The sequence below is a fragment of the Athene noctua genome, chromosome 2 (genome assembly GCF_965140245.1).
Source record: "Athene noctua chromosome 2, bAthNoc1.hap1.1, whole genome shotgun sequence".
NCBI lineage: Eukaryota > Metazoa > Chordata > Aves > Strigiformes > Strigidae > Athene > Athene noctua.
In genome coordinates this window covers 81689206-81715310 of record NC_134038.1, presented here as the reverse complement: position 1 = coordinate 81715310, position 26105 = coordinate 81689206, and the positions used below count along the sequence as shown (strand labels likewise).

Sequence of the window (26105 nt, the reverse complement as noted above, 5' to 3'; positions counted from 1 at the left end):
CAAGGCGAATTTAGCTAATTGGAACAGCATTTGTTCTGTCAGGACACAATACAGATGGCAAGCCAGTGAGAGATATTTGGCTGGACACCATTAGTATTACTGCCATTAGTTTTCTGAACTGACAAGGAAGAGAAAAAATATTCTATTAACTACTCAAAGGAAGTTACAGAACATCAATATTTAATACTAGGATTGGATGATCAACTCTAAAGCCTTCTGAACTACAGTTCCTATTGTTGTTATTGTCTTTGATTCCAACATTTGTTAGGATTGCTTCCTAAACTTTCACCTTATTCTCCAGCCTCAGAGAACTTTCAGCTGTATCTATGGTGCCCTCTCTATCAACCTATCTAAAAATATAAGCACCATGAGACAAGTTCCTGCACTATGTTCAGTTGCAGCCCATAGAGCTGAGACAGGTAACAAAGCACCACGCAAAAATCAGCAGCAGAAGCAAAGATGAAGATACTCCTTTTCTGAGCTTGACAACAATTGTCACTGACTCTGAATCCACCTGTCACAGCAGTTTCAGGCCACAACTCCTTCCTAAAATTCAGCTTTGGCATGGTGTCTGATACAGTATTTGGATACTCATAACTGCAGGTCAAGGAAATTATTTACATCTGCATGAAGGAACAAAAGGACACCTCTCAGAGTTCAGTACCATTGTGATTCCTGTTTCCCATGAAGCATGTGCTTCGCTAAACTTAGCCTACATTAAGACATTGCTTTTCTAGGTATCATAATCTGCAGCTGGGAATTATGATCAAGTATGTCGCCGAATGATGTTTTTGAAAAATATTCAGCAGTTATGCAGAAACTCAAGGGTTACTAAAGTTTTGAAAGTGCATTTATGTACTATATACTGATCCCAGTCTGGCACACTGTTTCAAGCATACACCTGAGTATGAGTGCGTAATGGTCCAGCAGAACATGTGTAACTTCTATTTCACCAAAATGAAATAAAGACTATTATATTTTTCCTCTATCTATTTAGAAAAGAGATGAAAAGAGATCTTTTTCCTTACATGCATATTTGAACACGAAGATCGAGTGAACTTTTAAATCATTTGGTCAGCTACCACCATACCACTGAGACCTAAAAGGAAGGAGTTCTCGCTTGTTTTATCTTAATTCATGTTTAATTCTCAGAAGCATATCACAGAATCATAGAATCACAGAACGGTCTAGGTTGGAAAAGACCTTGAAGATCATCCAGTCCAACTATTTACCTTACACTAACAGTTCCCAACTACACCAGATCCCTCAGCGCTATGTCGACCCGACTCTTAAACACCTCCAGGGATGGGGACTCCACCACCTCCCTGGGCAGCCCATTCCAACACCTAACAACCCCTTCTGGAAAGAAATGCTTCCTCATATCCAGCCTAAACCTTCCCTGCTGCAATTTGAGGCCATTACCTCTTGTCTCATCACTTATTTCTTGGTTAAAGAGGCTCATCCCCAGCTCTCTGCAACCTCCTTTCAGGGAGCAGTAGAGGGCGATGAGGTCTCCCCTCAGCCTCCTCTTCTCCAGACTAAACACCCCCAGTTCCCTCAGCCGCTGCTCGTACGACACATGCTCCAGAGAGTACATAGCTTACTTTTACCCTGCTTGGGTATTTTTGTTGCTTTTCTTGTCGCTTTTTAAACATCTATTATTCATCCAGGATCTTAAACGTACACAGAGCATGCATAGCACTGCAGTTCAGACATATAATTATTCTTAAGGACATTAGCAGAGACCTTTCTACTCTTTCCTCATCTGAATACATTCACCTTTCTCAGAATGCCTGTTTCTCCACAGATTTCCAAACTGAATTTTTAAAAGTTTGTCTGAAAGTCCTAACATTTTTTTTAATACTCAATAAGTGTGATTGCTACAACTTCCTGCTTGCTTCTGCTTTGTTTTCTTTGCCTGCCACTAAGAGAAGAGTTAAGTGATAAATGTCAGCAACATGTCTTCAGTTATTGATACTGCCAGCATTTGTGTTGAAATTTTGTACAGTTCTATAAACACTGATGCCTTAGGGACAGAGGAAAAACAATAGTCTTAGCTCCACAGGCTCAAAGTTTCAACTGCCACAGTCCAATTATTTCCTTAGAGTGAAAAGTATGGCCAATACCCTATTATCTTTCCAACACAAAAAATTCCACACAGGACGATTTTCAGTTTGAGTACAATCAGATACATGAGTAAGTTTAACGCAAACTGTTTTCCCCTTGTATTAAAGTGAAGCAGTAAGCATGTCCCTTTTCTAACAGAGTCATCAGGTAAGTTAGACTGGAAGTGATCTCTGGAGGCCATCTGTTCCCATCTCCTGCTCAAAGGAGGACTAACTTCAAAGTTTTTCAGGGGCTTGTTCAACTGAGTTTTTTAAAAATTCCCAAGGGCAGAGATTCCACTACATCTCTGGGCTACCTGCTCTACTCAGTGCTTTCTCACTCTTGCTGTAATAATTTCTCCTTATATCCATTCAGAATTTTCCTTGCTGCAACTTTTTCATCTGGTCATATTGCTGTGTTCCTCTGAGTTTGGCTCCATCCTCTGCATAACTCCCTTTTGGGTAGCTATAAACAACAATTAATTAGACAATTAGACTTCTCTGGTTTTGAGTCTGTAGCATGTCAGTGTGCAGTCACAGCTTCAAAACACAGTGAGCAGAATATAACTGGCAAATAAATCAGTAAAATGCAATATTTATTTCTGAATCTCTGATCTCCGTCTGCCTACCTCACCCATCAGTTACACATACCCTATTAATTTCTCTACTTTTGTCCCTGAAAGCCCTACAGGTTTCTCTCTCTACTCCATTCCCCACAGTGCATGTTACACCTTAAAGCTGTAATTGTTCTTTTCTGCCTCATATCAGCCTCACTACCTATCTACACATCTAATTTAAACAAGTCGTCAGTTATCCTGTACTTCATGAAGTTCCTTAATACTGCTTCAACTATATGAAGGGCCCAAGGGCATCATTCAAGGGATTATCTTGTATCATGCTGGCACTCCCATAGAACTCTCAGAATGCACCACACTAACGCACGGAGTAAGCTTATAGTGATCAGCTTCCATTTGGCTTCAGACCAAATATTATCTTGTGGAAGTTTACTATCTCATTTTCTCAACAAAAGCAGCACATCTGAGTCTCAAACTGGAAGAATATTAAGTGCAAACATGACATAAATGCAAAGCAACTTCATTTGGGTGTAAGAATTTGATGACTGGCAGCTCCTTCAAAGTGTGCAAGCAATTTTAATTATTTCCTGTTAAGCCTGACAGGACCCTTTCCACTTGGGAAAGCTTCACTCCCCCATCATCACACACACACACCACAGGACATGATGTTCACATTCTTTAGAGTAAAAAAGAACAAGAAACTTCTTACTTTTAACTTGCTGTTCAGGTGCTTTGATGTGCGTCACCATCCCTGGCATGTTTACGCTGTTCCTGTGCAGGTATTTCAGGAAGACATCAGCATTCCTCCGAGCCAGTGTGCAAGCCTAGAGAGTCAGCAGTATTACTTTATTTGAAGATGCCCAAATATACAGCCAGAAAGAGATGAAGGACCTTCACCCCCTTTTGTGCATTTACCACCCCCTCCTATTTTAGAAAGTGTTGCTTGTTAAATCCTTCTATAAGTAAGCCAATCCAACAATTAAAATAGTTTTCCCAACAAATAGCAGTTAATCCTTACTTATCTGGCAGGAGAAAAAAAAACCAAAACGACAAACCCAAACAAAATGCTACTCCTTTTATCTGAAGATCCTGAAAAGCAATTACCTGCTGTAGAGCTTTCAGAATGTCTCAGAGCTCACAAAGAAGTTTGTGTATGTGCCATAAAGTTATTTATTGTGTAAACAGAGTGCACATGCTTATGTACTCACCTGGATATTCCAAAGCATCCACCAGTACTTTAAACAAAAATTAAACGCACCACTGAAGTGAAATGAAAAGTGCTAAAATATTAAGACATGCCCTTAAAATACAGGCAAGGCCTTGAGGGGTTTCAGTCCTCGCCACTGTATTGCCAACACTCAGCTCACCTAACTTCTCCATCTTAACGTACACCAAGTACTACATATGGGCTGGCTGCCTTGTTTTTAATAAGCAGAACATAAAATACTACTTTAAAAGGTTAGATAAAGGTAGCATGGTTTGATCCAGTGACAAAGACACTAAGTGATTTCTCATATTTTTTAAAATAAAGATTGGTAACTGATACGCCAATTGTAGAAAGATCTATTTGACAGTATACTTAGAGCTGTGATAATATAATTTTGAATGTTCTCATCTGTGCACTGAGAATAAAAAGGCTTTTAATAAAAATAAGTTTTACACTCTTAGTCGTCTTTCAAGGTCATACTGGAAAAAGCCTTTGGTCACACGGTTAGTTACACTGCTTTGCAAGAATTCATCACACTTTCATTCAGTATGATCAATACCTTCTTCACTAGGGCATTAGCTGGAGTGAAAACCTTTCATTTATCTAAAAACTATTACAGAAACACAACTATTCCCAGATGCTTGTTTAGCAGTTTCCTCCTCCTGTACTCTACTGTAGTCCAGGTACCTGTGAGAGCTGCTCTGATGCAAAGGCAGCAATGGCACTATGTGACTGTCACTTCTCTTCCAAAGCAACAGCCTTTAAGCATTCTTTAGAATGACAGTTGCTCAAAGCAGTGATTCCCAATTCCTCTTCAGTCACAGCGGGAGACCTGACATCTAGTGAGGTTCAACAGGAAATATATTTATAAAACTGTCTACAATTTTATGCACTTGGCAGTATTCTCCTAATCACTGTCAGAAGCAGTTAATGTGTCACTTCCCACATCTTTGCAGTTTGGGACATACCTGTAGCTTCTGAATGGGCACTGTTACTTTCCACATACATTTCAGCACTGTAAGAGTGAGCATTTGACTGCACATTTTCCAAGAATCAAAAGACCACACAAAGATGGCAAACCTTACCTTTAGAAATGCCTCCTTCTGTTCCAGGTGCTTGCTTATCATGGGAGTAACATGATCTGTTTCAGAGTTGGGACCCAGCTTGTCTGCTCCCCCACACCAGTCTTCTTCTCGCTTATATTCTTGCTCCAGGCTTTCCAGCACACTGCACACCTATCAGGAAAAAGTCAAACTCAAATAGAATTCAGTAAGACAAAAATTCAAAATTCAAGCCAAAAAAAAAACGGAAAACCAATCTACCCCTTACATATACCTTAGTTTCTGACATGTTTTTACTGGGACTTAAGAGAAGGCAACAAACTTTGTAGCTTTGCAGGCACTGACCTACTTACATGGAATTGCTCAGAAGGCTATCTCCACCTCTGCAACTGTACAGTTCAGGACAACCTAAGATACGACTGCAGAGAAAGCAACCTTGTCAGCCTTCCCCCTAACTGCTTTGTGAACAAGTAGGATGAAGCTGGTTTTCTCTGACTCACAAACAAAACCCGGAATTAGCCATCTGAAGTACTTCTGCTAAAACCTCTGTGGAATTGTTTATGGTTTAAGCAAAACTTCTTGAAACAAGCAGAAATCCACTTGTACATTGTGTACATTGTTTCATCTTGAAAATGTTTTACAGGATTTTTCTCAATTAAAAATAATCTGAGAAGTATTAAAGGGGAGAGTAATAGAAGAGGCAGATGAAGATTTCCATCTTTACCAATAATGGCTGCACTGTGGTAATGTACCTTCTTTGAAGTTTGCTAATTGACGCAAGTGTAGCCAGACCAATTATACTGTAGTCTCTCAGCAGTTAGTACAATTTGTCTCCTATTCATTTATCATAGAATGGTTTGGGTTGGAAGGGACCTTTAAAGATCATCTATAGTCCAACCTCCCTGCCATGGCCAGGAACATCTTTCACTAGATCAGGTTGCTCAAAGCCTCATCATTAAACATGTCTTCCTTACATCCAATCTAAATCTACCCTCTTTCAGTTTAAAACCATTACCCCTTGTTCTGTCACCGTGGTAAAAAATCTTTGTCTCTATATATTAAAAGGCTGCAACACATGGTTTCTCTTTCTAAGGCAGCTGGTAAAATGATTTGCTCTTTGCATTTTTTGTTTAACTGCAGTTGTTAACAAATTAGTAAATGTAACCAAACCTAGTCAACCATTTTTTGAGGTAATGCTGTTTTACGTCATACTGAAGAATTAACCAAGGCAGACAGAGATCATGTAGCATTTCTGTACCTGTTCAGAAGTTTTATAGAAGGCAACAGAGGCATTCACAAGCTTGAGACGGTCCTCCATCTTCAGCATCAGTTGCTGCCAATGGGAAGCAACCTTCTCTGCACACTCCCGGATCATATCCATATCATAGTGATTAGCCTGAAGCATTGCCTCTGCCTTCTGCTGAACCTGCAGGGCACTCTGATGTGTTTTCTGACAAGAGGTGAAAATTCAAGACTTCAGTGAAGCACTTCATTTTCTTGAAGCCCTCAAAGGCTCACATTTTCATTGTGTCAATGCCACTTCTATACACATGCACAAACATCCATCAACTAAAAATAACCATCTAATATTAGTCACTGCATGATTTTACTATGCAAATACAAAGGAAATAAATCTATCAGATCAACCATGACTATCAGTTTGTAAGCAACAGCCACTGCCTAGCATTAAGTCACACATGGCACATCTGTGTTGCAGTACATTTTAATTATGAATTTCAGGTTGATTTTCTTTCTCTTCATGGTGAGGAAAAAGAAGGTAGACAGGATGTATCTTATTTTGGCTTGATTGCTTTTACTGTTCTCACAGCTTTACTGCAGTCTTTCACACATCAGTAGTGAACAAATGAAGGTGCAGCCATGCAGGTCAATACAAAAGACAACTCTCCATTCATTATAAGCAAATTTGTAGTTCTCTGCTTACACATATACTTGCCTATTATCTGGAACCCCTAACTGTAATAAGCATTATTATATCCAAGTACAGAATGACAGAGAAAACACAGAATTTAAGCTTCCTAGTAATTTAGTCTTAAATTGTCCAACACCTAGAGGTCTCATGATTTTTATACATGAGAGTTACCAAAGTTCTCAAAGTGAGGGTACATATAGTGCAAACTGTAGGGAATCATATAACTCCACCAAATAGCAAATGAACATTAAAGAACTACTGCAAGACAGAGTACTTCTGAAAACAGTTTTCCCAAACAATCACAACATTGGTTAATCTTTCAACAAAAGTAAAGGTCTTAAAAAACATATGCTATATATAATCAGTATCACCGTTAGGTCCTGAGATAGTGCATATAAATGAATAATACCGCATTTCAGCCAGTCTTAAGATCTCTGCCTATTTTTTGCAAAGATATAACAAATCCTTTAAGTTGAGTTTGAAGTCATGGCAGGAGGATGGACACACCACCACACACAAATTTCAATGAAACCTACTATCAAACAAAAACAGAAACATTAAAGGACCGTAACACATAAACCTGGTGTTTGCTGTTCCATTTATTCTTATCTTTAACAGTTAGCATTATATGTTGTATTCTAACAAAGGGAAACACCATTTTCAGTAAAATTGCTGTGAACAGCTATCACTTTACAAAAATGCAAAAAGGTACTGAGAAGATGTGCGCACCTGGAATTGCAGCTCCAAAATGAACAAGAACAAAAAAACCCACCTTCCTCTTTGCCATAAGATGATTTCAAGAACTTTTGCTAAACTCAAAATATCCAATATAGTGTGAACCCAACAGTGCTACTGACAGAGACTCATGAACTCTAATACAAGACTTCTTGGCTACGGTTGCTAAAATGGTACTTTTACCTCTATTGCATGTTGAAACTGCTCATGCTCCCTCTGTAACTGTTCTGCCTCCTGCAAAGAGCTAGCAGTGATAAGCCCAGCATTTAACATTGACTCTCCATTTCGGATCCAGCCCAAAACCTGTAACAAAAGAGAACGCCATGAAATATACAATTCCACTGCCAACATGCAAAAAAAAAAAAGCATCGTTGCTAAGGGCAAAAACATTTAGGGTCACCTAATGTAGTACTGGAATTGATGACTAAAAGATTTATTAATTACATAAAGTTAATTATATATTCAATAAACACAATGAATTACATTTACTATAATTTCACTTAGCTGACCCCTCATATGTTTCAGTCAACTACTACATGCTTGCGGTTTCAGTTTATGCTCTGAACAAGGTTGCGTTTCTGAACACCATTTCAGTCACCTGGAAAACAGGAAGAAGCTACAAGCAATATTTGCCTAAGAGCCAGTGTCAGTAATGTAAACTGAGGACATGCACCTTAGTAAGAAGTAAGCAAATAATTTTTAATATTAATGTTGAAAACAATGTGATCATTGAGTGTCTTTTAATCGCTTAAAGATTTTTGGTTTTCAGAACATGCCTTCTTTGACACATCCACAGAAAGCAGAACCATCCCTGGTTGGGGAGAAGCCTCAGGAGGCCAACCAGTGCCTTCCTTACCAACAGCAGGAACATCCAACCTTAAGGCCCCTCCTAAAAGATCTGTGCTTTGTTCATTACTCAAGACTCCAATCCCACGCTTTCACCAGACATTTTTATCACCAGAAGTCTTCTTTCTAATGTCTAACACTCAAATCTCTCACTGTAATTTTGGCTCATTTCATTTCTCCTACCTACAACAGGGGGGGAAAAAAAAAAAAAAAAGAAAAACAAAAAAAAATTGTCTCCCTCTTGGCATCAGCTTTGTTTTTCCCCCACCTCTCTCCACCAAGAACATTACCTGATTCCCTTCTCTAGATTCTTCTTCTCTTGTTGTCCACAGTCTCTCTTCAAACTCTTCCACGTGAAGCTAGCTGCCTTACTTTTGTCACTGCTCTTTTATGACTTGATAACCATAACTTTGGTCAAAATTTTTCAAACACTGAGTAAAGCTGGATATAAACCAGGTTATTCACTGTCATCTGTAAAACTTTTCTGTGGAACTACTGTCCAACCAGAAATTACCCCTGAGCTGTATTTGTTCAGCTGATTATTCCTGCCAGTACATCATGCTCTGTATTTGTCACCAGAAGAAATCATATTCTTGCAACACAATCTTCCCATACATTAATATAATTCTGAACTGTAATCCAGTGTCTTCCAATAAACTTAGATCCTTTTTCCAGCTTCTTTTGCCTTTATCTTCAAATTTAAAAGCATAATCTCTACTCTAATGTGTACATTTTCTGACTGAAAACATGAACTAGTATCTAAACAGACTTCTACTTTTTTTTTTTTTTTTTTAAATTTGAAATCTATTTTCCAATCCAGTGAGTCTCTTAATAACTTTTGTTACTGAGTACGGTTTTCCAGCAAGTTATCATTCCTGGCAATGTAGTCTCATATGCTATTCCCATAGTACACTAGGGCCAGATAGACTAAACTATTTCAAAAGCTTTAATGGAAGGAAAATCTACGCCATCTGCTTTTTCACCTCTACCCAGAAGACCTGTTACCTTGTCGTAAGGTAACAGAAACAGGATTTATCTATGTGAAGCTCTGCTTAATTATTCTATGTCAACCTTTTCTCCTCTAGTCATCACTGTTCAGGTTTAATAATCTACTTGTTTCAATATTTTTTCCTGGGAATTATGTTAAACTAGCTGACCTATAATCCTCCTTTAGCTAATGCTTTCCCACTTTTGAGAAGTAAATGTTAAGTTCCAGGCCTCCAGAATCTCACCCAGTCTCCAGAAGTTTGGAGAAGATAAGCACTAACATCTATGACATTATTTCAGGCAGTTTTCAAGGTATTCTAGGGTAAATTCCTTTGGGCCCAGTTGATTTGAAAATAACCAGTTTAAGCACACCTTCTCTAACTTTTTCCTAGTAATTGATTTTAGACCTTTAACCACTGGTAATAAATATATTAACTACCAAATCACAGTTAGCTCATAACACTAAATACTCTCCTCTAGTGATACACATACGACACTACCATTAATGCTGCTGTGTCACATTATTACTAAGTGAATCAGGATGATGTGACTATAGTCATAGACTGAAAACACTGGCAGAAACCAGGAAAAGGACCTATTAAAACACAAATCCATAAAATCAAAAGACAAATGTGGTCTACATCCGAAGTACACTCTAACATATCTTTAACAGCTCAAAGCAACTGAGGCCTAGCCATCTTGACACAACACCCATTCCCTCAAATCTGCATCACAGTCTCACCCTCTACCTTATGCTTATCCGGACTGTAATACTGTTATATTAGTAATGCAGTTTGTCCCACTTTTGCCTGCACGATAAACAGCTAACAAGTTTTGGGTTATTTTTTACCCCGATAGAATGTATTTGAGTTCTGTATAAATCCTGCAAGTCTGTAGAAAAGAGTAAGTTTACAGTGCAGACATAGGGCATGACAGCATCTCCCAGATGTGTAACTGGGTGCACATGCTGCTCCTCTGGGGAGAAAGCGCTGCATCAGGTGGAGCCTTGTGGGGAGGCAGAAGATGGCTCTGGCCTTGGAACAATCCCTCCTGCTGCTTCCAGGACCACAGCGTGGGGGCACGTGAAAGGGACCATGAAAGGAGCTGGGAGTTTCCAAGATGTTAAGACACCTGGAGGTTGTTAATACTCAGGGGAGCAAGCCCAGGTAAGCCTCAAAAAAAAGGGCAACTTCTGAGGGAACGAGGTGGGTTCAACAGACTGTAGGCAGAAACTATGCTTGGAGGAAAGGATGTGTCTGTAAGAACAATGGGGGCAGATGATTTTGTTTTTTAAATCCCTTTTTTATTTCTACTTTGTCTTACAAAAGCAGTTCTGAACTGCCTCTCTACCTTACAAAATAATTCTTCCAGGTATAGATAGTGTAACAGAACACACCACCTTAGGGTTTAAAACACATTTAGCCTTCTCCAGAAAATTTATAACGAAGGAGAATGCTTAAGCAGCACCAATTCAAAGCTCCTCTTGACTTGGCATCCCATAATACACAGCAAAGAGAGCTAACACAGAACCTGCCATTTCAAACACACTGATTTGCTCCCCTGTTTGTTGCAGGTCAGGGTGCAAGTGCAGAAGCTTGTGGAACTCACAGGAGGGAAGTTGCCAGCAGCACCTTCCCCTTCCCTCCACTCTGACTCAAGGGGAAGACAGAAGCACTAGTAAACGGCAAGCCTGTTCCTCCAGGGCTGCTGCCTTCCAGTGATTGTTGGCATGTTCTCATCACCTCACTGTCTGTTTGGGTGGACTACACACCCCATCTTTCCCCTTGCAGCCTTTAGCAGGCTAGAAAATCATCAGTAGAGCATCAGAAAAAGTGTGGAAATGAAACAGAGTTTGGGTCACTTGAAAGGGTCAAATATGTAGAGTTCTATAGAAAAAGGCTTGATTTAAGATTAGTTTCTTGGACTGATTTTTGACTGTAACTAAAAATGATCATGAGACAGACCTGCTTCAGCTTGCTGTCCTAGCTACATTTTCATATCCATATGGCACTACGTGAAGTGCCAGGACACTCTTCCTGAGTAGTATTTTGGAAGAATCGGAGCTCAAGCACTGAACTGTGCTCGCACCAAGCTGAAAGATAGCCATGTGAGAACACAAAGCACCTCACAGTACTCTTGATGGTACAAGTATTTGTACGCTGTTGTACAGATATGAATACATATGTATATATCCAAGAACATACATCATGATCAGAGTAGCAGATGATATTGCACTGAAAAGGCTTAATGAGCACAGTAAACCCAATTGGATTGGTTTTGGAGCTTGGTAAAGAGTTTGACTCAGGCAAATGCTGCATATTAAGCAGAGCAAACCATTCATTCTACAAAGTGAGTACCTGGTAACAAGTAATCTAGCAGCTATATTTTAAGTGATTTTTAAAAAAAGTCTGGCAAACACGCAAGTGGAGTTCTGGATGAGACAGATAATTTCTTAATTATTTCTCTGTCTACTTATATGACCCTGCCCTGTATAAAACACTCAAGTTTTCTTTTCATTTTATTTTTCCCATATACAGCTGTCCCTTCTTATTTCAGTGAGCATCCTCTTCCACCTATCTTTTGAGGTTTCCCTACACTGTAAACTTCTACCTTGTTTTGCCATTTCTGCACCTATTACACATCAAGTTGATGAGCAAATACTTTGCAGGTTTTCTTTAAACCTCTGTTTGTCTTCTGGCCCTCCTGCTTCCTCCTAGTCCTGAGGCTTGATCTACAGAACTTCCATGCCACAAAGCAGAACTTATAAGGTAGTTAAGTAAGAAGCAACACTGGATATTTTTATCTGCTTTCTGTACTTATTTGATAAGAATTCACTAAGCTCCAAGTTTCATTACCTAGTACTGAAGAGACTCCTTGCAAGTATTTGACTAAAAAACTAAGACAAGAGGCAATTTGCTGGTCTCCATTGCAGTAATCTGAGAGATGAACCCCATGGAAAAATTCCTGCAGCGTTACAGTCCAACCTTTTCACATGACTGCAAACTATATATTTTTATATTGTTTTTATATATATATATGGGAAAACACAATAGCTGTAACATCAGTTTGGCAGAAAAAAGTCAAATGGAAATCCTGTTAAAATCCTTGCTATGGAGGCAGTATCCCATCTATAAAATAAGTATGTTCGCACCCAGTTCATCAATAAATCTGGCAGAAAATCATAGTAATTGAACTGGAAAACCATGTGTTCACTGCTTCAGGCAACACAACACAAATAGATTGAAGAGAAGGTTTACCATGTCATTTTACTCTCAGGTAACACACCTGCTGTGACCTGCTGAGTTTTTCCCAGTGCAGAATAAGCAGGACAAGATCATGCTTCCTATGAGACAATATAACATTCAGTTTTAGTTCCATTCAATTTTTAGGCCTTCAGGCTGGGGAAGTATTGCAGGTTAATCTGTACAATGAAAATCTGGAGTTTGTAATACACAAGCATTCTGTCAGCTAAATGTTCATGTAAGTTTGTTTGAAAACTCACGTCTATTATGACATTTAGTTCAACATAAAATCCCACTTGATATAGATGTGTTCTAGGAATATAAAACAGAATCGGACTTTTTTTCTATTAAAGTCCAGTCTATTAAGAAAAGGCAGCTGGGCTAGAATAGCGTACTACCTATATCTTTATTATAAGATAAATTCATTTTTTCTAGTGCTTTCTTAAAAATCTAAGTTTGAGCTTTAGTTTCAGTCAGGGTTAGCAGTGGTTCAAAAAAGTTACAAAGATCTTACAGAATGACTTGTAAACCACATATTAAGTGCAACATGGATATTCCTCTACAGTCCATGACGTTCATCATCTGTTTGCATCTGACAAAATATAGAACACTTGTTCTGCAAACATACGTTTTAAACGTGTGTCTTCCTTGTCACATTTAACTTGCATACAAAGCTAGTGGAGCTACTTACTTTACTGTGGGAGCAAGCAATATAAATATTTATTTAATAGCATGTCTTAGAAATATTACCCAGGTGCTAATATTCTGTTCTGTAACTGAATATTATTTCAGTATCATGGGAATTAACAATTTCTTTTTCTTACTAACCCATCCTAACCCCCAATGTACCGCAAACAGATGAGATTGCCTCAGCTGGCATTCACTCTTTTAGTTTTTTTTTCCCTTTGCAAAAGTGCTTTCCCTTCATCCTCAAGATAGCATGCAACTGAGTACAGAAACTATCCTGATCTGCAATAACTTTACCTCTAACATTAATCACATGAAAGGAGTAATCTGTAATATGCATTCATGAAGATCAGCAAGTGCTAAGATGGATACAGGATAGTTCAGTAGAGTGTGCAAAGGCTTGAACCAGAAAGTCATGCCGAGATTGCACTGACAGCAGACACTACACAGTTCCTTGTATTCCTTTAATTCAAGGCCACACAAAACTTTGGGTTTGTTACTATAAAGTAACCAGCCATTGACTGGAAATACTTCGGGAACCTTCTATTCACCTCTCCTGTGCTAAATGCACCCCCTTTATACTACTTTGCAATTTGGGAGTTCTCACTTGGTTTCATGATGGAGATGAAGTTTTCTAAGAGCTCATGACAAATAGGAAAAGGACAAGTTGCACTGGGAGCCATTATGGGACATACTAATACAACAGAGACTGTAATAGACTTCTGTGATGCTAGTGTAAGCAAGATCAAAACCGCTTAACTTTCTAACGTTTTGTTTATTTGTTTTTTAAACTTTCACCTACTTCAGTGGTTTTGTGCACACCATCTCAAATTCACCAAAGGTTTAGGTGTTTATCTGATAAGGACCTCAAAACTTGTCACTTTATTGCAAAACTTTATTTTACTTCTCCATGCTGATACTATGTTATGACTATTTGTAGATGTCTCAAAGAATATCCCAAAAACTACTAGGCCAGTCTGTGGGGACTATCATAGAATGGTTTGGGTTGGAAGGGACCCTAAAGATCATCTAGTTCCAACCCTCCTGCCATGGGCAGGGACACCTTCCACTGGATCAAGTTGCTCAAAGCCCCGTCCAACCTGGCCTTGAACACTGCCAGGGAGGGGGCAGCCACAGCTTCTCTGGGCAATCCTTGTCTCACCACCCTCATAGTGAAGAATTTATTCTTGGTATCTAAACTAAATCTACCCTCTTTCAGTTTAAAACTGCTACCCCTCCTCCTATCACTACAGTCCCTGATAAATAGTCCCTCCCCGTCTTTTCTGTAGGCCCCCTTTAAGTACTGGAAGGTGTATCACCAGACATTTTTATTGATCAGCATACAGATGATAAAAGCATGAGTTTAACATTAGTTCAAACTGCTCTGCACTTCAAACACTTGACTTGTACCCACGTAAAAATACAGACTGTTGACTCAAACTGAACAATGCACTTTGTGTTATCAGAGGATGAAGGTTCTTGGTGCTCAATTCCCAGTCCCTCCCTGCTCCACAGGCAGGAGTCGATGCCCCGCCCCCACGTACCTGCTTGACCTCGGCCTGCAGGTGCCGCAGCTGCACACACTGCTCCAAGTGCTTCCGGTGCTGCTCGGCCGCCAGGTCCAGCTCCTGCTGCTTCTCGTGCAGGAACTCCAGCAGGTCCTGCACGCGAGTGGCCATGTCCACGTCTCTGTCACAAAGCAGCTCGACACCTGTAATCAGCCAGTCCTTTTGTCAATGACTTGTGAGTCTTCCTGAGGCCAACAGCCCGTTTGCACTGTTTTACACTTACTTTTCCACTTCCTCTACGGAGTTCAACTTCGTCCTCAGAGCATTTGCTTAAATGAGTGTAGGTTTTTGCACTCTTTAAAAACGCAATATAAATTTGTAGTTTTTTTTAAAGAAACCTGAGATCTACTCTAGATGACTGTATACAGTTACAAATATCAAGTAAAGGGGTGTAAGAATCAAAAAAGGAAGACTTACTACTTGAAATCTGCAAAGTTTTGGCTTGACTGCATTGCTCCTATTAACTATAAAATTAACTCCCTGCTATTTACTCTAATTTTACTGACATCCTGAGTGGAATCCCTTTCTTTAAAACCTAAACATCTTCAGGTGTTGCCAACTCTTAAGATAAAAATTACATGCCATACTAACAGCATATTCTCATGAACACTATCAATTATTTTGAGTATTAAAAAAAAAATCCCTGTCTCCAGTTTAAAGTTAACAGCATTGCTGTTATTTTCACACGTCCCATGGAGAGACCACTGGGTAATTCTTAATAAAGCCACTGCCCCAAAGAGCACAAAGGAGCCATCTTACCCGATGCCTGCACTTCATTGACATACTGCAGCAGATCCTGCCCTTGGTGGATGACATCAAAGGTCAAGTTATTCATGGTCAGGGCTTTGTCTGCATGATGCTGGAGCCTCTGTTCTGCTATTGTAAGATCTTCAGTGTCAAAATCATTCATCTGCTGAGAGAGCTCATCATTCCAGGACTCGAGGTCTGAAATTATCTGGGAGAAAAAGGAGGAAGACATTACACAACATATGTTTCTTTCCCATGTTGCACATACAATGGAGCTCAGGAACTTGAGTTTTTCATTGTTGACTGATTTAACTGATCAGGTTCAACATGGTTCAGACATAGGCTGTCTTAGGATGGATTCTAAATTTTGGCAAACAATCCAGAAGAACGTCTTTGAAAACTGCTACAGCTACCCTTCAACCAGTGCTTGCAATACTATGGGTAGCCTTGCCTTGTTTAAGGTACTCCTTTGTCAACATATCACTTGCAGAACAGATGAAGTTAACATGTTTTTATCTCCACTTTTAAACATCCTCTCAGTTCTCCAGACCAGGTAGTAATTCACACAACAAGAGCCACCTTAGCTTTCAGTTATGCCAGTCTTGAGGCCTTTTACAAAAAAGCTAGCTCTCCCCTTTTGTGAGCAGAAAGCGTCAGGCTCTGTGAGCACCTTTGACTTCTGCCAGACAACTGAGAAGCACTCCTTGTCACAAAAGGCAGGGTACTTAGCAAATGGAGGAAAACCAGAAAGTATTACTTTATTATGGTATTAGTGTAACGTCAGAGATAAATTTGCTTGCTGAAATCGTTCAGCTACACTTCAGTTTACACTTTAATTCTGGATTTTACTCTCAGTCATATGTCCAAAGAAGGGCAGCCAAGAAAGTTTTTTTTTTAAACACATGTATCACAACTATAAGTCCTCCTTTTCTGTCCACACAAGTGTATTTTTCAAATCATATTGCAAAACCTGTCTGAAATGTAAACTATTCCTTTTAATTAGAGTACAAAACTGTTTAAGTCTAACAGATAATGCTTACGATCCTCACTGATCCAAGTGGGTTGAGTTTTTATGGCACAGGTTTGACCCATCAACTACTTCAAACAAGTCTGACACACTTATCCCTTAAGCCCCTAATAAAATCTTTCTACAGAATTTTCAGCATTTTTGCCACAAACTTCTGCAGTATATTTGGAAAAAAAAATTATAGATATCAAGGACCAAGTATGGCTTAGCTCCAGAGTTCTACAATTTCAGGAGTAGGACAAACTGATGTGAATGGTGCTGGATGACAGGAAAATACCTATTTATGCAGCAAGACAGCAAAAAAAGGATCTGACTAAATGAGCTGTAGCAACAAAGTAGCTGACTGCATAAATATTTAACCAAAGTCATTTGTTGTCAGCAAAAGGAATATGCCACTACACTTTCCAAGTGGTTAATCAGAGCTGTGAAGTTACTGAGACTATTAAACTACAAGAGAAATCCCAGGAAAACAGGCCTTCTACAAAAAACAGAATTGAAGAGAAAGCAAAGTTAAATCATCTGTATAAAATTTCTGCAGTCAGCTGCAATCTTTCTTGAAGGCTTGTTTCCATACTGCTCACGTGGCACCATTAAAAAAATGGACACGTCATGCAATTATTGTTAAAATTGTGGCATCAGTGAGTCATTTCCTGTTTTAAAGGTGTTGGGCAAGAATTTTACTTGATCCACTAAGTATTCAAGTTTTGCACGTGCCATGATGAGAGATACTGAACAATTAGTGTAGCTATTTGCAATCCCTAATCCCAATCAGCTAGCTCTACCAAAGTGAAAACAGGCAGAAACTCATGTTTCAGGGCTAAGACTGAAAAACAGAAAAGCTGATGGGCAAGGGATGCAGAAAGATATACATGATAAGGTTTTTAGCCACTGCTTGAAAGTTCTTTCATCTCTCTTCCATGTGCTCTCAACATCACACATACAATCTATTTATGCCTTATGAGTAGCTTACCCTCCCACAAAATCCTCCACAACTTCGCTTTATTTCCCTTTTACTTGGTCCATACTCAACACGTCTCATCTCCTCTTTCTGCTCTTCATTTCCTTTTAACTGATCTGAAATATTTCAGAAACTTCAAGGCTTCCTGACAGTCTAGTTTGAGAAACTGCTTACTTCCAGCTACCGTCCCTGTCTGTTCTCACACACCTCAGATCTGCTCTTCTCTCAGCCCATCTTCAAAAGTCTGTGACATTCATTACTAAAAGGAGTAGAGGTCATCTAACATGTTTCTTCAAACCATCCACTACACTAAAGAAGTTCTCACAAATCAGATTAACCATCTTATTTTCACCCAGTTCAGTTAACTTTCATCAGTTAGAAATAACTGTAGTTAGACTTGGTCAAACTGAGATATCTGAGCATTAAAGAAAGTTGTGAAACACTGCTGTCAAAACATCATCTTCCATCGTCTTTCTAAATGCCATTAAAAAGTGGATTAAGATTTAACATGGCACTTTTATGCCACTGTTTTAAAAGCAAAGCCAGTCCATCTCCCTTCAGAACAGATGACTAGCAAATTGAGTGGAAATAAAGACAATAAGCTCACAACAGGACATTCCTGTGGCTAAGTCTCAGTATTTTTATAATAAGGGTTTAAGTAGATTGTAGTCACAATGTCCTCAGACTATCCTGAGATTCACTGTACCTGATATAAACAACATGTAGTTTTATGAGGTCAACACTGTGTGTCACCTCAGCCAAGAGGTTTCAGTAATACTGTCTCCAGAAAACAACAATGAACAGTAAGAATTATAAATTTTTCCCATGTTATTTCATGCAATACCAAGGTTAAGATCATGGCCCACACGCTGTTTAAAGCAGTATGAAACACTCTGTACATGAGCAAGACATTCCTCGTCCCCATCAAAAGACCAGAGAGCTCATGATTCAAATAAATAATGCCAGCATGTCCTACATTCATTCAAAAGATAAGTAGTGAGTGAACATCACAACCGAGGTTCCTAACAAGGGCAGTAAACCTTACATTTTTTCAGCAGTAATTAGGTGGCACAAGGTGATCTATTTTGCGATTGCACCCACCGTGCAAAACTGAAATGCATTAACGGCGGAGTTAAAACAAAAATAATGTGCATTAAAGCCCTCTCTGCCCACAGTCTTCAGTGCTTCCCCTGGAGTTCTGCTTTACAAGCAACACTTTTAGAGCAAGGAGACTCCTATTCTGTTTGTAAAGTTTTATCAAAAGAGTTAGCATTAACCAAATAGAACAAAGACAAATAGCTAATAGACATCTAAAGTAAGTGAATCACAAATTAATACAGCTCTCAGGAAATGGACAACCCAACATAAACACAGGGTAACTACTTACCATAGCATGTGTTCAAGAAGTCCCTAGTGCAGAGTCTGAGCTGCCTGACATTCCTAGGTTTTAACAAATGTAAAGGTAACAGTGATGGGAAACAAGGCAAGGTATAACACAGAAGGAATGCTGACTCTTTCACACTCAGTGAGAAAGAAATAAAGAACCACAGGTCTCTTTCTCAGAAGAGTCTAACTAGTGTTCCTTGTACCAACTGGAAAATATGTGCTGAGGAGAAAGAAAAAGGGAAAATGGGAAAGGGAGAAGAGTTGGGTCTCTGATCCAGCACTTTGCATCCTTGCCTTTTCAGCTGTATGACTTAACAGGCATCTTGTAAGCGTGGTCCAAAAATAGAGTTGAGATAAAGCTGTGAGTTGAAAAGTGCGTGGTATGCTTTGTGTGGAGCCCTGACATAGGCCTCAAGGCATTTAAGTTACAGACAAGCAAAACTGCACAGACGAGACACGAACATTTTAGACTTCAGACATTGTCACCAATGTTACCTTTCCACAGTAGTTAACATCTTCCTTACGCTACTAATCACCCTAGCAAGGGACTCTTTGCGTACATTATTTTGCTCCTTCTTGCCTTTACTTAATACAGGCAATCACACCAGAGTCCTCACACCAACGGCACTTAAAAGCCTACCGAGGATAGAGAAGGTCAAGTGTATAAGCCAAGAGCAAGAGGCAAGACAGAGACAGTGCTGCAGTTAGAGGAATTTCAGAAGAGTGGGAAAATCTGAAAAGTTGTAGGATAAAAAGGCAGCAACTGAAAGAAACAGAGTATTTTATCAGTGAATAATAACCCTGCAAGAAAATCTCACCACTGTCCCCAGAAGCACAACTGCACAGTATGATCCTGCAGTGCTAGGGGAACCCTTTGTCCCATTTTAGCTTGTGTTATTTTGCAAGCAGTAAGACAAGCTAGCAACATTACTCGCCTTCCAGAAAAACTGTCCTCACAGGATGCTGCCCTGAATGAACTGCTCCTACGGCCAAGTCTTAATTGACTGGACGAGTCACACAAAATCCTCAACAAAGGACGAGGTCAAAACAAGGTCTGAAAGTTCCTAGCTGGCATCTGGCTCCTCCTCACTATCATGTTACTTCAGCTGAGCTTCTGCTTTCAAACAACTGACCTGGAGTTAGTCCTTGCATTTTCTTCCTGGAAATTTCCCAACAGATGTCTGCCTTCAGGGAGAGGGAAAAGAGAAGTGTGCTTTGCTGAGGAAGCAGAGAGAGGGCACGGTACAGAGACAGCAAAGAAATCAACATTTTGCTGAAGGCACTCTGCAGCCAGGATCATTCTGTTCCCTGGAGGGCTCCTTGGCAATCTTAAACAAGCACAATTTTTGTTTCCAAGCCATATAAACAAAATACAACATAAAGCAAAGTACCAACTACCTTACTGAAAGAGTTTTGGTGTATATGCCAAAATGTAAAGCATGTCAAATGTCAGCTTTATAAAAAACAAGACCTGTCAAGTTAGGGTTTGCAGCTTTCCAGGGCAAAATCCTATAGACATTGCCAAACAACATGCACAGAAGTACTACCATCTATACAGATGCCGTCCTGTGCTGTAGGACTAGAAAGGGTCCTGCAACAGCCTTCTGCTATTGCAGAATCCTGGTTTATGTAACCTACAGCAGAGAGTAATCACCTTAATCATGAACTTCACTCAAACCTTCAACCTGATCCTATTAATCTTCTTGGTATGTCTTGCCACCCACAGCTTCCACTTCCTTAATAAAAGTGTTTTGAGAACATCACACAGACACTGAGCACTGCAGATCACTTCTACAGAGATAGTAAAATTGCTGACAATCCTATAGAAGGGGACATCTTTTATCTTCCTCCACATATACCAGGCATCAAATTAATTATTACAATTCTGCCAAAACTTTTCCCTTGCACACACAAGACAGCTAGTCTCTCACAATCAAAGCAGCAAATTCCCTGTAGACTGGTGTGAATTGCAAAACAAAGAACCTTCTTAGTCTTCTTTTTACACCACAGTCATTATTGCTGTGGAACGCAAACTCTCACTTCCTCTATGTGCATGGATCAAGGAACTGTGACTGCCTATTCCTGCACTGTACCTAACTAGGTTTGCTTAACTAAATCAGACTTCAGCAATGATATCTAATTCTGATTTTAAGAAAAAAACAAAACAAACAACCACCTGAGAAGCTATTACATTTACCAACTGCCTCCCTGCCCTTACACCATTCATACCCCACCAACAGTTGCAGCTTTTACTAGATACAGGCAAAGGGCATAAAATTATTACTGTTAGTTCTGGTTTCCAGAGTTCTGAGATAAGCCATTATATACTCAGGCAGGATCATTTACCAATGGAAAACGCTGAACTGTCTGAGCCACCAAACCAGTTTCAGTCACTGTGGACAGCACTAGCAATTTTACAGAAGTCATATGAACTTAGCTGAAGCTTTATAATGAATGCAATTCTATTAACCTAAGCTCCATGTAGTGTTCCATGTCTGTTTGTATACATGTCCCTGCACACAAACAGAAACTTTCCAACTGATAAGCTGTAAACCTCCTCCAAAATTTGGACAGTGTCAAAACTTCTTGAAGTTTTGCAGTGGTGTGGCGCTACAACTACTTTTGCATTATTTTCAGAGGTGGAAAAGAAACTTTTTTTAAAAAAAGACAGACAGACAGCCCATAAAACATCCCCAAAGATTAAAACAGAGTTCCAAACACCATTTGTAGTTGCCAACTGAAAAAAGACTGCTGATTTGGAAAAGAACGAGAGGAGGGGTGTTACTGCAAAGGAAGAGTTTAGAGGGTTTGTACTAAACCACCCTGCAAGTCTTACTCAGATTAACTGTAAGCATACCAGTTATATCACGGTAGCTTGATATTCAAACAAACTTACCAGGGAATGCAACTGGTCCATTATGATTTTACAAGACACTTGCTTAAAGCTGCACTTGGAGCCAACCGGAGCTTGAGTTAATATCAAAAAGCTCAGCTCTGTCTCTCCTGTCACTTTCACATACAAGCCTTGAAGCCAAAAAGTTCAGGTAAGAACTAAATTTATCAGTCATTTGCGCCACATGCCAATGCACCCACACAACAACAATCTCAGCATACATGTTCCTACATGAGAGAAGTGCAGTGCAACTCTAAAGGCCGACACTCACATCTATTGCATCTCTTTCAAATATGCGGAGCTGCAGAAACAGCTCAAGCTTGATCTTGCGTTCTTGAAAAAGCTCCTCCATCTGAGATTGGGCCTCATCCAGCTGCTGCAGGACTGTCTCTATGTGGTTGATGGAGCTGTTATGGGGGGTCTTGTTACTAGAAATGGCAGAATCCCTATTCAAAGCAGAGAGAGGATGAAGAGGGAGAAAAAAAAAAAAAAGTATTATTGAAAAAAGCCTCATACAATTTGGATGCTATACATGACTACAAAAACATAAGACTGTTTCAGATCAGGTCAGTGCAGCCATATTACACGAAAGCTAAGTCTGTACATCTTAGTTAATAAAAGTCCAAATTATGTTTTAGTACTTGGAAAAGCATTAGGAAATTAGATTACTTCCATTTTTTTTACTAATTCAACATTTAAGGATATTCTGTTTACAGGAAGAATAAAATTTAAAACCAGAGACAAACCCTTTTATTGTGAAAAGGACATGGCATATGATAATTATTTACCTCACTGAACATTCTTGGCAATGAAAAAAATCAAAATTAGATAATAAAAAAATTACTTAATCTTTTACTTTAGTATAAAACCTGCAAATCCAGATATGATAATAACAGCTCCTGCAGCAAAGCAGACATGTATCAGTGCAGCTGGGGCTCAAATTTATTTAGATTGTTACTGGATGAAATGGACTGCAAACTGATCATCTTTCTACAATAAAGTTACTTAGTAGTCTGCAAAACCATTTCAAATGTCTCTTTATAAAAAGGCTGCTGCTCTGAACTCAAAATGCCGTGGAGCCCTGCATGTCAGACTACAAAAACATACAATTGCTCCTATCAAAAAGGTAGCTTATGTAAACAAAATCTCCTTCTTGTGGAGGTAGTATTTCTAAGCTAAGCTTCCTGTAAACAGAGTGTTAGAGTCCATCAGTACAGTGTGAAACATCACTGTAGTCCAGTGTGAAACATCACTGTAGTCCTAATATTTACAAATTTTATTTATAGGTCATATCTTGTAGTCATGATCCATACCCTCACAACACAAAGAGCCTCACAGAATATCAGACATACACCATAAAAGACTTAAAGAAAAATTTGTTTTACCTTAATTGCTGTATAAGATCTTCACCTTCTTTTATGACATTGACTGTAACCTGCAGAGTGGTCTGTTGTTGTTGACCAAAACGTTTTATCAGGTCTTGAACAGCCTCCACAGACTCAGCATAGACATCATCAAGCAGCTCTTTCTGTAGCTCTTCAAGCCATGTCCACAGCTAAAGGAGGAGAAAAAAGACATGTAAGACCCAGGATCAGGCAGTCACTAGTCCAAATCAATCTCACCGGACAAGAGAAAACAGACTGAGGTAGGAGGGAGAAACAAGATTTGTTTCTCTTCATAGAAAAATCCTATCCTCAATTTAATGAAAACAAGCCTTTGTTTCAAATAAGGTTTTTGCTTCTTGGAAATACCAGGAAAGCTTTATCTGTGTTGCTAAGTCACCCTTTCTTTCCCATTTTCCTTCTACAGTACTGAGCGTATCCGATTGAACAGCACAGAGTTCATAGCGAGAATCCCATCTGCAGCTCTGCGCGAGAGTCCCTGGGAGGGAAATGCTATGGTAACACTCCCTCAGAGAAGGGAGGAAGGAAGGAAGGAAGGAAGGGAGATGTATTGTAGCCACCATCAAATTTACACTGCCAGGCTGACACATGCACAGACAACGTAACACTTTTAGTGGCCTTCAAAAAAAGGAAAAAGAAAAAGGCATTTCCGAAAACAAAACACAGAGACAAATCGGATGTGAGAAGTTATTTTTCCATCATGATCTCTACAACTATGGTGGTTACCGTCTTTATTTCAATTTCACACTATTACAAAAAAAACATTCATGTTATGAATATTATGAAATTCATCAGTTAATGCAACATCTTCCCCCCCTACAGAATATGTGCACATATCCATGTTCAGAACTGCCCATGCATCACAGCTTATGCAAAAATCCCTAGGTATATGCTAGCTAGGTATTGCTACTGGTCACTTGAACCCTACCATGCTCTTTTCCACAATTTTATGAGGCAACCTGTGGCATCTTAAGCTGTGTGTAAATATTACTCATCAGCAAACTATTAGCCATCTATTGTGCAAATGGTAAGAACACTGCTTGAAGAGAGGGAGAACGTTTGTCTCCTGCAACACTAACAGCACAGTGAAACAGCTACTCTCCCAGGAAGCATTCAAACCAGGTCCCTCCTCTCTGTTTTAGTATCACATCCCAAATGCTGCTATTCCAAGAACAAGGATTAGAGTTTGGTTTTTATCTTGAAAGAATAACTCTGATCTGATCGAAGGTATTAAGGTCTTTTGACTACATTTTAATCTCTCTGCATTTTTAGAGATACAAATAGGCTTTGTTATCTTTGAACCTAATTAAAAGGTTAGTGAAGTTAAAATACAGACATTAAGCAATCAAAACTGGCTTAATTTCAAAAGACAGAGAAATAAATGTTTTCTTTATTTCATTGCTTATCATTTTCTACAGAAATACCCATTTCATGCTACTGTTTGTATAATATTCTGATCATAAAGGTTTCCTAATTACCAGTGGTTACATTAAAATAGAAAATTCAATGAAGGATTCTAGATCTTGATTAACTGGATTCTTTGAAGCTTTGTTTTAGGACCCAGTGCTGGTTTTTGTATCTTAGAGCCTTACATGCCTCCTGATACAGGTTTTGAGTTAACCAAGCTATATGCTACATTTTCACAATTGGGAAGAATTAGTGACACAAAACCAGACTCTTTTCTACAAACCTACTACCCACATGTGACCCCCCCTGCCCCCAACCAGAACTGTCTATTCATACACACTGTTATTCTGACTACTCATATGCTTCAAAGACAATGCCTGTCAGAGACCTGAATGCAACTCCATAGCCGTAAACACAATTTCAAGCCACAGCAGTCTTTCTTATTAAAAGGAGCACAAATGAATAGAACTTACCAAGTGGGTCAAAAGCACTCGTCAGCATTCATTCCAGCATAACCCAATGCAGCATCCAAATGTATTTATTTTTTTGCCAAATGCATACTTAGGAATGCAAATTTCACTTCCAGACAAATGAACCTTAAGAGCAAGAAGCCTGCTGAAAACTTTACTCAGGTTGCAATGCCCAGAGGACACGTCTTTATTCCTCTCTTAGCTTATGCAGTTTATGTCTGGATCGTAATAATAGGGTACCACGTTAGAGAGCTTTCAAGTGAGCTGGTGTGTACACACAAGCAGCGCAGCTTGCAACTGTGCAGATACATTCAAGAGCAACACTTTATTGTTGCCTGCAGATCTAATGTGTTTGGTGCTGGCTGGAAGACCTCTACACTCCATGCATACTATACGGTCTATCAAAGGCCCAACGTTCAGAGATGTTTGTCACCGACAAACTGGGTTTAAAACCATTTTGAGTCTCTTGGACTATATCAAATTTGCCCCTTGGCTTTCTTACAAGCACCTGTACTGCTGCTCAAGACAGGTCTAAGAACTGCTTAAATTTTTTCCAATATGTCCTTTGAAGATGGGTTGTGTCAGACCTGTACAAGGGACACCTGACCTCTACAATTCTTGTTCTTCACATATGCCTCAGCCACTTATAGAAGTGGGTGGAGAGGATCTGGCAGGAGCAATGAAACTTAAAAGCGCTGGGCTGGTGATGTACTGTGCATGTGAATGCTTCCCTTGAAGCTCACCCTGGATGCTAGAGACGAAGACAACACAGAACAAGCAGATCTTTCCCTCTGCATGGCTAGTTCAAAGCAACACCAGCTGCCCAGAGCAGAAAGACAGGGGCAGTAGCACAACAAAGTGTTACGCCGAC

At 39.4% G+C, this 26105-nt stretch overlaps 1 protein-coding gene across 1 annotated transcript in view; it reads right to left on the bottom strand.

Moving 5' to 3' along the window:
- Nucleotides 1-26105, bottom strand: part of TRIO (trio Rho guanine nucleotide exchange factor) — a 253663-nt gene that overhangs the window by 101472 nt on the left and 126086 nt on the right. Inside the window, exons 12-19 of the mRNA XM_074899531.1 lie at nt 23340-23509; nt 22226-22400; nt 15703-15898; nt 14920-15086; nt 7797-7916; nt 6207-6398; nt 4973-5122; nt 3390-3504 (exon numbers count right to left, since the gene is read on the bottom strand). Coding sequence (XP_074755632.1) covers nt 3390-3504; nt 4973-5122; nt 6207-6398; nt 7797-7916; nt 14920-15086; nt 15703-15898; nt 22226-22400; nt 23340-23509 — 1285 coding nt within the window. The remainder of the gene's footprint in view (nt 1-3389; nt 3505-4972; nt 5123-6206; nt 6399-7796; nt 7917-14919; nt 15087-15702; nt 15899-22225; nt 22401-23339; nt 23510-26105) is intronic.